Here is a 19335-nt window from a genome sequence, read left to right on the forward strand (position 1 = left end):
GTTTATTCTCCATCAGATTCGAGTTTGTTCTCCGATTTCCTTCGCCACGTTGTGCCGGGACGATTGGAGACACTATCTCCTCAGAAGAAGGTGGTTATTCGATCGGTTCTCCGAATCTAATGGATTTCGGTTTGATTTCCTTCACCACGTTGTGCCGGGACGATTGGAGACACTATCTCCTTAGAAGAAGGTGGTTATTCGATCGGCGAACAGCGTCGTAATTGTCAACGGCGTTGCGATTCACAGTTCAGAGGTTGTGCTCGCTGTTTCACACACCATAGATGAACTCAAACATTCTTCAGCCAAGGGTCCGATTTCGAAGGGGAGAGAGAGATAAAAAGGGAATAGGGAGACATGAGAGCAGAGAGGGAGAGAGAGACAGAGAGGGAAGGTGGGGAGACGTGGGTTGGTGGAAAGCTCAGGAGAAATGTTTGGGCGGGACTATAATTGATCTAAACCGTTAATATAAATGTAAGATTCATCTTAGCCGTTGAAACGAAATGTATCTCTGATACATTTTACACATTTTCAAAAACCTTTCTATCTTATTATATAGATATATGGGAATTCAAAACCAAGAAAGTATGTCTTTCCAATTTTGTTAATAAAATATTAACAAAATAAAGTTTGCCCAATCTGTATTGCTTTGCTACATGTCATGATGATTTGGTTTAGGAGTCATCAAAAATAAATTTTCAATTCAGATTTTTTTTAGTGATTTTGTTAATATTTTAATTTTTTTAAAACTTTTTATATCAAATAAACGGGATACATTTAAAAGTATAAAATTTGTAAAAATAAAATAAAATAAAAAATTATTAAGTACTAAAAATTAAAAAATTCAGTATATTTTCGTATTTTTTTGTATCTATCATTTTTTTTTTTATTTTCTAAGCACATTTAAATGATATGTATTTAAAAAATAAAAAACGATTATAATGTAATAAAAAAATTACTAAAACTAAAAACTACGAATTAACAATTCAAAAATTATTTTAAAAAATTCAAAATCAAAAGGTGATTTGTAATTAATATTTGATTATTCATACCTAACCAGTCACCAACATCATTTTGGCTCAATTTGAAAAGAAAGTTGGTAAGTGGCGTTTTGACTTTTTGCCAAAACGCAAAAAGTAATTTTTTTTTGGCCATAAATTGATTTGGGAGTTTGGTTATAAGTAAAAAAAAAAATTACGAAATTACCCTCCATAGATGAAAAATAAAAGGGTAAAATTGTGTAATTTTTCAATTGGTTAGGGATACTTTGGTCATTTCATTATGATTTGACATTATAAACAAATATTAATAAAAAAAGTCAAAAGTCACTTTTTATCAACTTTCTAAATCATTTGTCTAAAAAAACCAAAAACTTAATTAAAAGTCAAAAAATCACTTTTTATCACCACCCAAAATAAGCTTTTGTCCGGTTGGCCCACGTTGGTGACGGATCCCATTAATCACCAAACCAGTACAATAAAGCCTGTCACCCAAACAAATGTGGATCACAAAAAAATCCATAGTGATCCATATAGAGATTGCTCATCATCTCTCCACAGGTAAAGCCATTTGAGAGAGATAGAGATGGGTGGCGGTGGTGGAGCTAAGGAGGAGATGGCGGTGGTGGAGAGCAGAGAGTGGTATTTATCTTCCTATGTAATAAAAAAATACTAAAACTAAAAACTACGAATTAACAATTCAAAATCAAAAAGTGATTTGCAATTAATATTTGATTATTCATACCTAACCTGTCACCAACATCATCTTGTCCGGTTAGCCCACGTTGGTGACGGACCCCATTAATCACCAAACCAGTATAATAAAGCCTGTCACCCAAGCAAATGTGGATCACAAAAAAAATCCATAGTGATCCATATAGAGATTGCTCATCATCTCTCCACAGGCCACAGGTAAAGCCATTTGAGGGAGATAGAGATGGGTGGCGGTGGTGGAGCTAAGGAGGAGATGGCGGTGGTGGAGAGCAGAGAGTGGTATTTATCTTCCTATGTACCAGAAGGTGTTCCAACGTCTGATCATATCAAACTCCGTACAGTAAGCTTATCAGTAGACGTTGATTCAATCCCTGATCAACATGTGGCGATTGAGCTCCTGTGGATCTCTATAGATCCATATATACGGTCCAGAATGACCGGTCATGACGATGGGCTATATTTTCCCCAGTTTAACCTCAATCAGGTTTGCATAATGGTTTGGGTGTACTAAAAAAATACATTATTTATTTATTTATTTATTTATTTTTTTCATAACACTTTTTTATTTTTTTACACATCTTTTCATAAAAATTAAAAGGTTACTTATTTAGATCGTTCTAAATAAACCAACGCAGGTAATAACTGAATTTGGGATAGGGAGGGTAATTCGATCCAAGGACAGTAATTTCACTGAGGGTGATATTGTAATTAACCCTTTTTCTCCGGTTGCCGAGTATTGTGTGATGCCATCTGCTTTCCTTCGAAAGGCTGATCCAACGGCTGGGATTGCGCTGCCAGATTATCTTGGTTCTCTTGGTAATGCTATTTTGTTATTATGTGAATTACTACATTGTACATTGCAAATTACTAATTTACTATTTTGTGTCAATACCATATGATTGATATGATATTTTGTGCATGTAACGTGTATAATATATAGGAGTGCCTGGGTTTACTGCATGGGTGGGAATAGGGGTTCTTGGGAACCCTAGGCCAGGATCAAATGTGTTTATATCTGCGGCAGCCGGAGGTGTCGGAATTTTCGCCGGACAGTTGGCAAAGCTTAAAGGGTGTCGAGTCATCGGAAGCACTGGATCAGATGAAAAGGTATATTTAGCCATAATTTAAATGATATATTTTTTTTAATTGTTATTCCATATATGATTGTTTAAGTTAGTAAATTTGACTCTTGGCAAAACTTCAGAAGATAAATGTAAAAAATAAATTAAAAAAAAATAAAATCTTGCCCAACAAAGGTTTTAAAATAAATGAAAAAATATACCAAAATAACAACATAATGAATCCAAGACAGTTGCAAGATTCTAATATCAAGAGAGGAATGGCAAAATATCCCGATCCGTGAGGTTCCTGGCTCTCTCCTACACTCTAATGGGATGAGTTTAGATATGGTTGAATAAGGTAAGGTTAGATTTGAGAAACCTTTGAACAATTCAATTGGGTTTGGGTGGAGGGTGGAGAAGAGTATTTTTTTATCCGAACCCTACCCAATTTATAAATATTATAAATGATTTTTAATATTAATATGTGTATAATGCATAATATATTGTTCAATTTTTATAGAATATATAATATCTATACAATGATATTGAGTTTATATATACAATATAATTTTAATATATGTACAATATATAATATATATTTTTTAATTATAAATATTATTTTCTAATTTTAATTATTGAGTTTTAATGTTATTATTAAATTTTTTATTGTGTTTCAGATCGGGTAGAGTTAAGGGTAGAGTTAAGGGTGAGGGTTACATTTATGAGTTTGAGTGGGGTAGAGTGGGACGACCCGTACTCTCCTAGTTGTCATTAATTATGTATATATAACTAAAATATTGATATACTAAAACCTAAAATATTACTTATATTTTTCAAACAATTAGAGGTTTGGGTATTAATTTTTCAACAAAAATTTAGAAGAGGATAAACTTTTTATATAATTTGAAAATATTTTATACTGATACTACATATAATTTGAAAATATTCCATCTTTGAATGTATTGTTGTGTATAGTTGCTAATATCATCAAGGGCATACTTGTCAAAAACATTAAACTTTCTCTTCCATCTTGATTTTCTTCGAGTTTCTATTTGCACACAATAAATTTCTTAGCCCACATATTTAGGATTCGTTTGAGATGTAGGTTGATTTTTTGATTTTTTAACATTTTTACTATTTTAGTCTAAGTTAAAAAGTATGGTTTGGGATAGATTTTTTGAATTTGTTAATTTTTGTGAGCGAAAAAATGAAATGATTATGGTTTGAATATGACATTTTATCTTATTGACTTTTTAGTCTATTTTGTCATTTTGTGATTATTTTAATCAAAGATTGAGATGTCAAACGAAGGCTTAATGATTTTTTTTTATGTTATATTATTGTCTTAAATAAAAATACCGAAACTACCCTCATCTTTTCCATTTACATCCCTAAATTCTCCATCCAAAACCCATCTCCCTGAACACTCCAACCATTTCCCTCACCTTCCATGAAGCTTCCCCATCTCTACTAGTCCTTACTATCGCGATACCCACCCCAATAGCTCCCTTCTCCACGCAATTGCACAACCCAATCTCCATGTAACAGAGAAAGAGATATATTGAGGGAGGGGTTGAGGTTGCAATAGATGTGTCGATCGGCTGGGAAAGTGGCTACTGGGAGGGGAGGTGGTGGTTTTGGTGCGGACACTAGCCGCAGAGGTGGTGGCTTTGGTTGATGGCTAGTTAGGATTAGTGATTAGGGATTGAATGAGGCCGAAGAATGTATTTTAGGTACACGGAGATCTCTTTTGAGAATATATTTTTTTAATAATTTTTTTAATCTTTTTGGGTAAAACATGATGTAAAAAAAAATTATTATGTTTAAGATGAATTTTTGATTTTTTACGAAAAGATGTGTAAAAAGTAAAAAAGAAAAAGGAATTTTAACTTTTTGGTATAGATTGTTGGCTTTTTAATTTTTTTGATGCCTTTTTGACTAAAAAAATCACTTGCCAAACGAGACCTGAGGCATGTATTAAAAAAATCACTTGCTAAACTAGTATATTTTAAATTTATTATGTATATGTCTTAAGGCCTCGTTTGGGAATATATTTTTTTAGTAATTTTTTAATTTTTTGACTAAAATGTGATGTAAGAAAAATTAGTATGTTTGGGATAATTTTTTGACTTTTTACAAAAAAAGTGCAAAAAATAGAAAGAAAATGAAATCTTTTGTTTTTTGGTATGGGTTGTTGACTTTTTAATTTTTTTAGTAACTTTTTAACCTTTTAACTAAAAGAAACACTTGCCAAACAAGGCCTAAGTGATGATTTCACAAAAAAATAAAAAAATAAAATAAAAATTAATGTGTGAAAATAAAATCTTTCATTTCCCTTTCACTCAACCAAACCAAATGCCAAAACCTCACTTCCTCCCCCAAGACGGAATTATGACTTTAAGAAGCTACTCTATTGTTTAAAAAATTGAGAGGCTATTCTATATAATTTTAAAATTATTTAAACAAAATTTAGAAACACAAACTTCTATAATTTTAAATTATTTTAAAATTTTTAATAGAATATATGATATTTTAAAATTTTTTCAGGATGCGACCGCCCCGAAATCCATCATTACTTCCTTATTTTTCATCTTTTTATACCAAGCACCATCTTGACTCCAAGGCAAGGGCATCTCAATATATTACGTCGCTGTTTGAAAAGTTACTATTTGAATTGATTATTTTAATTTTTGACTATTTTAGTATGTTAAAATTTTTATATTTGAAAAGATGATTAAATTTTTTTTGTAGTTAGATGTTATATTCATAAGAAAAAAAGTGAAATGATTATGAATTTGATATGACATTCTATTTTATTAATTATTTTAATATATTTTATCTTTTTATAAATTTTAATCTAAAAAAAGTTAAAATTCCAATCCCCAAACAGGGCCTACGAATATTTGTGGATTTGCCTCACTTGTTGCAATTTTCCTTGCATCCAAACAGTAAGGACGAACCTAAAAGCCAGACCCCAAGCCCCACCTCCACCCACTTTGGAAACATTTGTGATACTTTGCCTACCTCCACCTACTTTCGAAATAAAAAAATGATCCTTTGCCCATTGACAAGAATGGAATCTCCTCAATCAATGGCATTAGCTTGCGTGGTGCAGCATGAGGCCCCACCAAATTGTTAATTTCAACTCCGATGATTTTAAAAAATAATTAGATAGACATGGAAAAATTTATATTCTTAGACCATCTCTAACGGTGAACCAAATCTGGCATCAAATTTAAAATTTGGTGAAAAAGTCACTTTTTTAAGCTCCAACGGTTTCACCAAATCGATATCAAATCCAGAATTCAGCAAAAATGGTACCAAACTGAGTGCAGGCGAAGCATTTCACCAAAGCACTGTTCCTAACCGTTGGGATGAGACGAACGGGTCGACCATCCGGTTGACCAACCGGTTAACCAACCGGTCGCCCCGGAGAAAGTTCAGACCGTTCACAAAAAGGTTCAAACCAGTCCAAAAAAAAAAAAAAAAAAAAATTTTGCCTAGGTGGTCGACCACCCGGTCGACCGGCCAGTTGACCACCCGGTCGACCACCAAAAGTTCAAAAAATTCAAAAAAAAAAGGTTTAAACAGGTAAAAAAAAAAAAAAAAAAAAAAAAAAAAAAATTTGCCGTTACCGGTTGACCGGCCGGTCAACCAACCGGTTGCCCAGCGCAAATTTGATGAAACGGATTTGATGTTGAACCGTTGGAGCGCGAAATATCAAATTAAGGAAATGACCCATTTTCGACTCAGATTTGGTGAAACATTTGGTACACCGTTGGAGATGCTCTTAATAATTAAAAATTGTAAAGTTTATCATTAATCTAAAATTGTTTTTCAATATATACATTGACATATTATTCTCCTTACTAAAAATATATGGTTGTGATTTATTTGAAAACAACAGTGGTCTTTATAAAACATATTACAATTGCTCGGAAACTTTTTTTTTTTTGAAAGGATTCTATAGAGGCTATCAAATATTACAAAATATCAAAATATTTATAATTTTAATATATATTTTAAAATATTTTTATACATTTTAATACATATTTTATACACTTTTTCAACATTAACAATGTTCTTGAAGACTATTTTTACATTTTCCTTTTTAAATTACACTACAAGTGAAAAGTCATAAAATATTTACATATTAGTAAACTCTAGAAGTGATTAACAATATTCCAAGGGACCAATACTAGTAAACCATTTATATATTTTTTCAACATTAACAATATTTTGGGAAATAATTCCACCATTTACTTGCGGCGATCCCGATTAAAACAAGAGTTTCACGCTGTATGAACTTAGCTACAAGAGATTATTTATGCTTAGGAGGTTTCGAATATGAGACTGGATGAAACATGCCTCCGAGCCCCAGGTCTTAGCCATGAAACCAACCCCTTCAATATCAATACTCTCTTCTATAGTGCAATTGTCAATGAGAAATTATTTGGTGGTCTTAAAATAATGTTTCACATTACACTTATTAAGTTGTCTTTCAAAACCTATCTAACAGTATTGAATCTCACAATTTTAACTAATAAATATTAAATTGGAGCACTATATGAACTTGTCCTAGGAGTACCAAATAATTTTCCATTAATGACACGCAAACTTCATCTCCCTCAGACATTAGAGATTATTTGGTAGTTTAGGAACAATGCTCCACACCATTTATTACTTGACATTTGCTAAGTGGCTTTTAAAATTCTAAAAAAAGTATTATTGAAAAGACTAATAATAAATATAATTAACAAGATAAATAAATAAAAATTACAATATATTTAAAAAAATTAAATACATTTAATAAATTTTATGTTTAAAACTTAGTACTATTGAAAAGATACACACCATACTCTTAAAATGAAACTAATGTTAAATATATCTAATTTTCTTATGCTAAAATATTTTGCGACTTTGTTTCTAATTTATAGTAACTTTTTAATATAATTTTTAGTATCTAACTTAGAAAAATATATTTTGAAAACGTATTCAAACAAAATGATTGTTTTTTTTTTTATTTTAAATTTTTTTTATCAAATATAATTAAAATTCATTTCATTTTAATGATATCATTAATATTTTTCAATGGTATTAATTTTTTAAAATTAAGTCTATTAAAAATGTTTAATATTTTGGAAAAATATTGTAATTTTTATTTATTTTTTATTTAATTAGTTTTTATTATTAATCTCATTTTAAAAGTATCATTGATATCTTTTAGATAGTATTAATTTTATAAAAAATTAAAATTATATATTAAACGGAAAATTACAAAAAAAAAAAAAATCCTAGGGTTTGACCTTTGTAACAAATCAAACCTTAAATTTTAAATTTTGTCAAGTTAAACCCAAAATTTTTAATTTTTTTCAATTTAAACTATTAGCCTATTTTCATTAAAAAAATCGACAAATGATATTTTAATCATTAAATTCAATAAAAAAAAGTATTTTTGACATTTTATATTTATTTTATTGAGTTTAATAACTAAAATATTATTTTTCTGTAAGTTTTACTTAACAAAAGTAGGCAAATGGTTAAAATTGAAAATAAATCAAAAGATTAGGGTTTAAATTGACAAAATTAAAAATTCGGAATTTATTTTGTTACAAAATCGAACACTAGTTTTTTTTTTTTTAATGTAATTTTCCCTATATTAAAAGTTATATACATTTTAACAAAAGAAAATAAATAACATAAAATTTATTTCTTTTATGGAAAATTCTAAGATACATCCTTTAAAAAGGGTGTACGAGATGCATCCTTAGTTAAATGTATACCTACTTCTGAGATTTTTATTCTTTAGTTATGATCATTTTTTTTTTAGTTATGGTGTATGAATTTTTTAATTATGCATCATATTGTGTTTAGTTACGACATTTTTTTTAGTTATAACTTAAAAAATTTAAGTGTTATTATTATTTTTTTAATTATAAGGTGTATATATTACACATTTTTAAAAGGTGTGTATCACAGTATTTCCTTCTTTTATTGGTATGAAAGAGAGTGGGGAGGTGACGTGAGGTGTGTCCTTGACAAATCGTACGAATAAAAGAAAGGAAAAAAAATGGTAATTACTATTCACTTGAAAGGAAAAATGGTGAAAATATTTTTAAATTCCACTAATATGTAAATATTTAGCTTTTCACTTGTAATGTAATTTCAAAAAGTACCCATAAATTGGTAATTACTTTCCTAAAGACCATTGTCTAGTGATGACCCTTTATTTTGAACGTGGACCCTATCTAATTGGGTTTAATTTTAATCATCAGTTACATTTTTGTCAATAATTTTCTGATTCTATTTGTGGTCTTACCATCGCTGTTTAAAATATTAATAAGTAATTACTTGATATATATGAGACCAAAACCTACATATGCTGAGAAATTATTTGGTATAAAGTCCTAAACACCAAAACTTATATATGCTGAAAAATTATTTGGTGTAAAGTTCTAAACACCCTCAAAAAAAAAAAAAAGAAAAAAAGTTGGAGCCATTTATTCCTTGAGAAAAGCTACTCTATGAGACATAACTATTTAGATTTTTCTGGATAGTATGTTGTGTTGTAGAGATTAAATTTGAATAGTGTGAAATTTGTGTATAGAATGAATCTAAATCACAAAATGATAATTTTAAATAATTTCGGTGGCAAGGCTTACTTTTATGTGGTTTTGTGATGAGGAAGGAGAACATGAGTTTGAGTTTTCAGGAGATGCTTAGGGTTGGGTCACTAACTCATTTTAAGGTTGGTCTTGAGTTTTTAAGGGCTTCAAGTGAATTTTTAATTATGAAAATTTTAAATTTCTACAAATTATCAAAATGATAGAATCAATTAAAAAAATTATTAGAAAAATTTTAGAATGTAAAATCTATTTTTATTGCTTTGCATTGTAGTTTCCCATATTTCTAGTTATAAAAGTGAACCAATAACTCATTCTTTAAATTGAATTACTTCTACTTCTTCTTTTTGGTATATAGATAATTATTTTGCAGTAGGACTGTAAATGAGTTGAGTTGAGTCGAATAATAAGTTGTTTAAGTTTGGCTACGAGTTTCAATATATGTTGCTTTATTTGTTTACATAACAAGCAACTCTCAAACGAATTTTTAACGAGTCAAATATGAGTCGAGTTTAAATAATTTGATTTTTTATAGTGCATATAAGTTTATCTAGTCGAATAATAGATTGTTCAAATTTGACTTGAGAACTTAAAGAGTTTAAAATTATATTCAAGTTTTGACTTGTTTACGTAACGAGCTGATCTCAAATGAGTTTTTAACGAGTCAAGTTTGAATAGTTTGATTCATTTAACAACCCTATTTTGAAGGAAGTTTGATTAAATAAACAATCTAATCCACAATCTAACAAGCAACAATCAATTCAAATTTTAGAGATTTCAGTTTTGAAGTAAAATTAACAAACAATTGAAGTAGAAACTGAAATGATATAAAAATCTAAAGAGAATTTAAAAAAGGTCAATCTTAAAATGGTGCATTGGGTTAGGAAAAGTTTGGTAAAGTGAAATCAGTTAGTTTGAGTTCTCCACTAATAAAAACGTTTGGTATTAAGCCCTTGACGTAGTTGGATTTTTGTAATTTCAAAATAATTATGATCTTACATTAAAACAATTTTATTTTTGAGTTTGGTGTTGAGAGCTGGAGTTAATATAATTGTTGTCCATTTAATTGAGGTAGAATTATGATAAACTTTAATATAAGCATTACTTCTATATGGGGCCCTATTTTTTGGGCTCAAATCTGGGAACCCAATGAAGTTGCTTTTTCGGCTTATTCTTAAGGCCGACTTTGACTCATTGCCATTTTACTTTTCGTGGAGTTGGGGTCAAATTAAACTAAGGTCAAGGTTGACAATTCTTAAAAAATTTAAAAAGTCAAAAAGTCACTATCCTATTTAAATCACATCATTTTATTTAAGTCACATCACCTCTCTAACACATCACTTCAAACCCAACTCAAATCCAACCCATATTTCATAAAAAATCAAAAAATACACTTATTTAGTCTTCTCAAACTTGGCCTAAAACTCGAGCCTACTTGTGATCACCCGTATTGTGGTACCTCTTATAAAAGCCATCTATATCTCTCATGTCTAGCTCCTAACCTGTAGGAACTCTGATAATCATGTCTAGAGAAATTGGCAGACATTGGTTCCACTATTGCTCTTTTATAATCTGCAAATATTAAGAGTTGGATTTCCTACGTACATGTGTAATTTTATTTGTATGAGGGATACTTACGTGTAGATCTTAATAAATAGATTTATTGTCTACTAAGTCTTATGAACAAAATTTGTCGTAAAAAAAAGTCACTAATTGTAAGTTTTAGCAACATATATAAAAATTGTCACAAAAAAATTATTTTTAGAGACAATTTTACCAATACTTATTTTCAATAGGACTTGATGGAAATTAAGTCTAACTATTAGGACCTATTGGTAGTTTGCCTTCTGTAATATATTATAATGTGTCTCAAAAAAATAAAAATAAAATTTTTAAATGTGTGAATCAAACACAACTTTCTATTAAGTCACCTACAGTTATAAACTAATGAAAAGTTGGGTTTTTGTTCACACAATTAAAATGTGTGAACATTGGACTGGAAAAATATTTGTTTGTTTTATTTTTTTAAGAAGACAAGTCAAATGCTCTTACTATAAGACTAATAAAATATTGAATGGGCGGGTGTAGTGAACCACCTATTTTCGGTCGATTTGTAGTTTTCTCACATCATCAAGCCTATACCATTAAAAAGAAAATGGACTGGAATACATGCCCAATAGTTATTTTGAGGCCTAATTTTAAGTGGTCACTTGATTGGACCTGGGTCTAGGTTCAATGTAGAGGTGGCATGAAATCCTTTGTTTGGGTTAATCAAATAAGTGTATTTTTTGATTTTTTTATAAAAAAAATATATAGAAAAATATAAAAATAATATGATCCAAATAAGTACACTTATCTAAAGAAGTGTACTTATTTAGGTGACGTCAAATTTTCTAATAATTTTCTCGCACAAACAAATAAAGTAAGGAAGGACACGTTTGGTTTCATTTCTTTTTGAAAAGTATTTTGCTATTCTTGAAAATAAAATAATAAAAATAGATAGAGCCATATTATAGCTATATTTTTCTATTCTTTTCATTTTCCTTCTCTTTCATTTAGACTGTATTTGAATCATAAATTTAGATAAAGATTTGAAAAGAGAAATTCATTTTCCTTCTCTTTCGTTTAGACTGTGTTTGAATCATAAATTTAGATAAAGATTTGAAAAGAGAAACGAAAAAAGTGAGTGAAATATAACTAAATTTTATTAATATTTTACCCATTTTTTCTTTTTCTTTTTCTTTTTAAATTTTTACTCAAATTCATTAAAACAATCATAAGAAATTCAAGGACAAAATAGTGATTGCCAAAATAAAGAAAAGGAAAAAAGGTTAAAGATGGTTCGAAGTTTGCAATTTCATTGGGTAATTCTATTTTGACATACTAATTCCTTTTTGAGCACACACTTAATGAATATCTTCTTAATACACATCAAAAAACAAATAAAAATTCTCAGTACACATATTTTTATTCTAATAATATTCTTATCTTTAATTTCAAAATTCTAATTTTTCTTCAATCTACCTACTCCTTTTTCACCGCCATTATCGCCACTCACAACCATCCATCGCCACCACCACTGCCACTCCCAAATTATTCCCTTCTATCCTAGATCACCAAAGTCAACTTCGAAAATGAGTGTCTCGTGGTGGGGTTTGTGGGGGTGTATAATTCATGACAGAAGGTTGTTGTAGGTAGAGGAGGAAGGAGAGGATGGTAGAGGAGAGAGGTAGCACGGGTGATGGAGAATAGTTTATAGTGCTTAGAATTAGAGTTTGGATTGAAGAAAATAAGGGTATTATGATATTTTTATTTTAGGAAAAGATTATTTCAAAGAAAATACACAAAAGGTATCTAAAATTAGAAATATGTGGATCAAATTTATTTTAGGGGTAGCTAAAACAACAATAAATTAAAATCTACACTGTTAGTGTAATATTAGTGTGCAATATCTAGTGTAATATTAGTGTGCAATATTTAGCTGTCCAACTGTCCCACTAATGATAATGTTTCTGCTTTCGGTGTGTGTTAATTAGTATCCTATGTGTATCACCTTTCCTCTCTATAAATGAGAGTGTTGTAAATCATATCAATATACAATATACATCAATACAATTTATTCTCTCCTTCTCTCTCTATCAATTTATCTTACATGGTATCAGAGCTAGGTTAACAACCTAGTCATTCTGCTTCACCGGCGGGCAGCAGCCTCGCCTTGGCCGCCCGCCGGACCTCAACACATACCTCCTCTCCTTTCACCTTGGTCTCACCTTTCCGATGCTCTAGTCTATACCATTGAGGTGCCAAAGGGCTATCTGGTGGAACCCTTGTAGGCACTTCATTCATGTCGAAAGTCACTTTCGCTATAATATCATCACCACCTCCATCGGCGTCGTCCAAGTCGGCAACGGTAGCTTCGAAAGCGTCCTCTTCACAATCATCCCTCTCTACTACCCTTTACTGGGTACACTCTCAAGAACATTTCACAAACAGTAGTAGTTCACACACAGACACATCACCATTGACATCATTACACAGCAGCACACATGGGCATGAAGACACAAAACCCATCCCTCTCTTCTCTCTCTTTCGCATGGAAGATCACCCCTTTGCAGCTCTAAATCTGGGGCGACACACGGCACAAAGAGACCCACACACATATACTCTAACACACCCAGCAAACACACAACACACGACAGAGATTCACACACACACGGTTTTAGAGAGAGAGCATTACACCAAACCCAGCTTTCTCACTCTCGGCATCAACCCACTGAGCTTCACCTTAGACACGATACACAAAAGCTTCATACGCCCACAAAGCTTGACACCACACATACCTACACACTCTCTCTACATCTCTCTCTCACTGCTACACAAAACACACACACACTGCCACCTCTCTCTCTCGGTGCTATCACACAGAACCAACCCACACACCATACATTCACACCCCCATACAGACAGCACGACACAGACCCACACTACTCACATTTTTCGAAGCTCTCTCTCTCTCTTTCACTTCCCGTGGTCTCCCAGATGCACTTTATGATGAAAACATTCTTTTTTAATCAACCCACTCCTTCTCTCTCTGGTCCCTTTTTCACTCCACCAGACCCACTTTAATCATATCTATCATTTGCCTTAATTTATTCCACCCACCAGCGCACATGCTTTCTCCATTAATACATTTTATTATTATTATTATTATTATTTTTATTATTCTTAACACCAAAAAAAAAAAAAAAAAAAAACATCTTACCTTCATTTTGTTTTACGTTTTTTTTTTTAACATCTCTACTCTGTGTTGAGCTGATTTACTCCACTTTATCCATCCCTTTGTTTCAACCTCAAATAGGTTTCTATCTTCACACCTATTTGAGTTTGAGGGGGGGGGTTCTACATATATCATGGTGAGTATGGTTACACACCATGGGAACCACTCAAGCTGGTGAGCATGGTTATACACCATGGGAACCACCCAAGCCACCACATGGCGCACTCCCTAAGTCGCCCCCTTGGTGCACCACAACAATCTTTTACATCGGTTCGGCAAGACTCCGTAAACTGTCCCGACATTGATTCCGGTCAGCTTCTACATCGGTCCGGCATGACCCCGTAAACTGTCCCGACATTGATTCCGGTCAGCTTCTACAATCGGTCCGGTATGACCCCGTAAACTGTCCCGACATTGATTCTGGTTAGCTCCTACAACGGTCTGACACGACCATACAGTGTCTTCACCAACGGTTCGACACGATCATACAGTGTCTCCTATCCTATTTTATTTTCCTGTTTTGTTACTCTTTCCAAACTCAAGTTGGTCAGTACCTATCCTCCTTGAGTTTGAGGGGGGCTGTTAGTGTAATATTAGTGTGCAATATCTAGTGTAATATTAGTGTGCAATATCTAGCTGTCCAACTGTCCCACTAATGATAATGTTTCTGCTTTCGGTGTGTGTTAATTAGTATCCTATGTGTATCACCTTTCCTCTCTATAAATGAGAGTGTTGTAAATCATATCAATATACAATATACATCAATACAATTTATTCTCTCCTTCTCTCTCTATCAATTTATCTTACATACACAACAAATTCAAATTCTAAGCATTAAATTTTTTGAATACAAAATATTTATATACAATTGGTTGTTTTGCATCAATGACATTATGAAACTGAGGTTCAATGCATTTTAGGAATACTCCAATATATTTTTTTCAATAAAAAGGTGACATCAGTAATATAGCATTTCGAGATTTGTGACATCTTTTGTACCAAACATGAAAAACTATAAAAATTTTGATATGATTTTTTTTAACCCCTGACCTCTATTCACTGAGGTTTTTAAGGTCATCCCTTCACCTTTCAACCAATAGTTTCGCTGTGATTATTTTATTTTATTTTTTAATTTCAGCTTCTAAATATTTTTGCATTTCATTTTCGTCCACTATGTAGGTGAAGCTGTTGAAGGAGGAATTCGGATACGATGATGCATTCAACTATAATAAAGAGACTGATTTTGATGCTGCTTTAAGCAAGTAATTTATTTATTTTTAAGCATGGTTTTTCTTTACAAATTAAAAGAAAAAGACAAAGAAAAAGAAAAAGAAAAAGAAAAAAAGAAGATGTTGTGGTTAAGTGAAACCATCATTCTAAGTTCAATTAAGACATAGTTCTATTTAAAGTGATTAGTGGCCATAGTGACACTGAAATAATTGATTATTTAGCTTCAAATAATTTGTAACTACGAAAGTTAATTAAGAAATAATTGGAAATAATTTTAGAGAAACTCGATATGAAAATCGAGTACAACAAATGCAATTAATCTGAAGTGTTTCTCATAGTTGACACAATTACTATTCATCGTCAGCTTAGGAGTGTCTTGAGAACAAAAAAAGTTATACCTCAGCATAAGTAAATAAATAAAAAACAATTACATTTTTGGTTTTTGTGACATTTTGGACCTAAACATTTCAATTTTATCAATTTTTTAATTACATTTTTGGTCCAAAAAACATGTGTTTTGTGATATTTTGGTCTTTAATTTCAATATGTCAGTTTTCAAAGGGTTGAATTTATTTATTTATTTATTTGGGGTAACTTGTAATTTTTTATTCAAAATTCCCCTAATTCTAACTACGAATATTTATGGTGTTAGTCATTGAACCAATCAGGGCCGGCCCAGAGTTATTATCAGCTTAAGGCGAATTTTTTAAATTGGGCCTTTCATGTATCATTATCTTAAAAAAAAAATTGTTTGGATAAAACAAAAATGATAAAAATTTATTTCTATTGCATTACAATTTAACAAAATTTAGATTACAAATATATATATATATATATATATATAAAATAGTTGAACTTCAATTAGTTGAATAGAATCTTTATTTTTTAGCTTACCAATGCTATAAGAACTAAAATTAATTGGGGGTAAGGATGAGAATTTTCGACATAACTCAAGTAATATATAAAATTAGTAAATTAGGGTTGACTATTTTTCAATATGAATCTAAGTATGACACAACTCAATAATATGAATTATTAGTTATATATTTTAATATCCACGAAGGGATGTCATGACATTTTTTTAATCTTTTATTTAACTCCATCTAACTGAATAAAAAATTATGTAAAATAATAATTAAGGCTAACCTCTTTTTTTCATTTAAGATATGTATTTTTTGGTTACCTATTTTAGAGTCAATCTAATAAAAAGTATATAGTAATAAGGTACAATTTTTTTAATTAGAAAAATGCAGTTGAATTAAAATCAAACATTCTATGAATAATTTCATTTAGTAGAAATAAATTTTATAAAATTCAACTTATGGGAAAAATTTTAATCTCTTCATACACTTGTTAAGTTATTTTTAACTAAAAATAAAAATTTTCACATTAAATATCAATCGGATACGAATCAAAATAACACTATACAACAACATAAAAATAAATGAATTAAACTAATATTAAAGTAATTATGAAATAATACGACATGATACACTCCTCTAATTGGGGGCCTTAAATTTTGTTCAAAATTGGGGCCTGAGGCGACAGCCTTAGTGGCCTCGCCTCAGGGCCGGCCCTGGAACCAATTTAACACACATTTAATACTTCAAGGATAAAGTTCACACAATTTTAATGTTGAAGACCAAAATGACACAAAGTACATAATTTACAAACTAAAATGATACAAAATACATTATTTAATGACCAAAAGTGCAATTAGCCCAAAATTCTTTACATTCCAACACTCGCCACTTTCAATTTTACTACCTTATTTGGGAGGCATTTTACATGTTTAGGCTTGATTTTAATTCACCAACAACATTAACTGGGATTGCAACTCTATGTCAATGATTGTTGAACCCTACTTAATTATAAAATTAATGTTTCAGGTATTTCCCAAATGGAATCGATATTTACTTTGAAAATGTTGGTGGTAAGATGCTAGAGGCCGTCCTCAACCATGTTAACAAGGGTGCTCGAATTCCACTCTGTGGCATGATCTCTCAATACAACAAGGTACGTAAATCGCCACCTCACCACCATTGTCGTCACCAAAGTTCCTAACTTACGTACACGAATACAGTTGTTCTTGTTCATGCATATGTATACAAATAATACATGCTGTACATGATCATATTTATTATGTCAATGAGCATGTGGGACTCGTTTCCTAACTGTGAAATTTGTCCTTTTTATGCAGATATGGACAGAGAGAGAAGGGGTGAGGAATCTACTCAACATGGTCGGCAAAGAAGTGAGGATGGAAGGCTTTTTGGTGGGTTCATACTTGGATCGATTTGGGGACTTTATGAAGGAGATGGAAGGTTACCTTAAAGAAGGAAAGATTAATTCCAAATACAAAATTTACAATGGGATTGAGAGCTTCTTGGAGAGTTTTGCATCCATCTTCTCTAGCTCCAATATTGGAAAAGTCGTCATCCAAGTTAGGCCGCAAAATTGACAGATAACGGATTTTTGTCTCCAAATTTCTTTGTCTTAATACATTCTCAATGTTAGAAGCATGTTGTGAAAATCTAAAGATATCGGAATCTCATAACATGAACCTATAGCTGAGATTGTATTAGGAGGGAAAAAGAGAATTTTGGAACAAAAGATTTGTACCAAATTGAAGCGTGTCCAATCTTATATTTCAGGATTTTGAGGTAATAATGGGCTTCTATGAAACCTCTATTTACTTGATGGAATAATGAGAAGCCTACTTGTGTGTTTTTTTCTTAAATTGGGTGCGGCCTTTTTAACCAATTTAATGTTTTATGTTTTGGTACTTTGTTTGCCTTTACAATAATGTAAGTTCATGTACTAGTATTTGAGTGAGAGAATTATTAGTGTGGTGTAATTAAGTTGGAGATATAAGATAAATTGTATTTTTTATGCATTGTGGTTGTAATATTAGTTTGTTAGAATTAAATTTATAAAATCACTCATTATATAAAAAGTGCCTTTGTTGTTTTTGTAAAAGAGGTAATAAAGTCTTTTTAATTTCAATCGCATGAGATTGGATTAGCAGCCCAAACCCCATGGGATTACTAATCCTCTCTTTGAGGGTTTTATAATCATATGAGACTCTTATTTACAATGCAATTATTCAAAACAAACATAACTTTTGTAAGCTACATGGATTCACATTTTAACAATCTAATTCGTGATAAAAATAGGACTAGTAGGCCATGTTTGTTTGGACGGACTGGATTAGCATTCCTATGACTAATAGTCCTAGGACTACGAATTCATTGGATTATGTATCCTATCTTAACTAATAGTCAAGTTTAAAATAATTAATCCGTACTTTAATTGCTTAACCAAATATCAGATTAATAATTTTATTGGACTATTAGTCCAATCCCAAACTCATATCCACCCAAACAAACATGCCCGTAATGGACTGTAAAAGTGGAGACAAGCTAGATTGATAATATAGTAAGCACAGACTGTCACCATTCTAGATTATGATATGATAAAAATTAGATGTGCAACTTTTGTTTGTAAGTTTTGATTAATTTTTAGTTCATTTGTGTTTGTTTGTATTGAAATATAATGTGAGAAGTGTAAGTGAATTGTATTTTTTATTATTAATTATATTTTTTATAGTAATAAATTTATCACTGAAAATCAGAATTTTTTTTTTTTTTTTGGATAAATAAATTCAATCTACAGCTCGTAACTGTGCCTTTAAAATATGCAACAATAAAGAGTTTGTTTTTATTTAATTATCTCTAGGCCCAGTTTAATGATACAAAGCCTGGCTTAGTGGACCAAGCTTCTTGATTCTTAGGCCTTCAAATTGGGCACGGATCCACCCTCTTCAGAATTCTTTTCCCTTTCCCCAATTTAATTCTCGTTTGGTTTTTGGAGATTTTCATATTTTAGAATTTTCATTACGTAATATAACTGAGAATGCATTATGGACAAGTTTT

The 19335-nt window shown here is 30.9% G+C and overlaps 1 protein-coding gene across 1 annotated transcript; it reads left to right on the forward strand.

Annotated features, from left to right (window-relative positions):
- Positions 1 to 711: 711 nt before the first annotated feature.
- Positions 712 to 18356, forward strand: LOC114295876 (2-alkenal reductase (NADP(+)-dependent)). The gene is made up of 6 exons (XM_082879397.1): positions 712 to 2193; positions 2345 to 2525; positions 2650 to 2816; positions 15350 to 15432; positions 17290 to 17416; positions 17601 to 18356. Exons 1-6 carry the CDS (start codon positions 1933 to 1935, stop codon positions 17859 to 17861), a joined length of 1080 nt encoding a protein of 359 aa, XP_082735523.1. The 5' UTR covers positions 712 to 1932; the 3' UTR covers positions 17862 to 18356.
- The last annotated feature ends 979 nt before the right edge of the window (positions 18357 to 19335 follow it).

Source organism: Camellia sinensis, chromosome 7 (assembly GCF_055761805.1).
Source record: "Camellia sinensis isolate YWXY chromosome 7, ASM5576180v1, whole genome shotgun sequence".
Classification (NCBI taxonomy): Eukaryota; Viridiplantae; Streptophyta; class Magnoliopsida; order Ericales; family Theaceae; genus Camellia; species Camellia sinensis.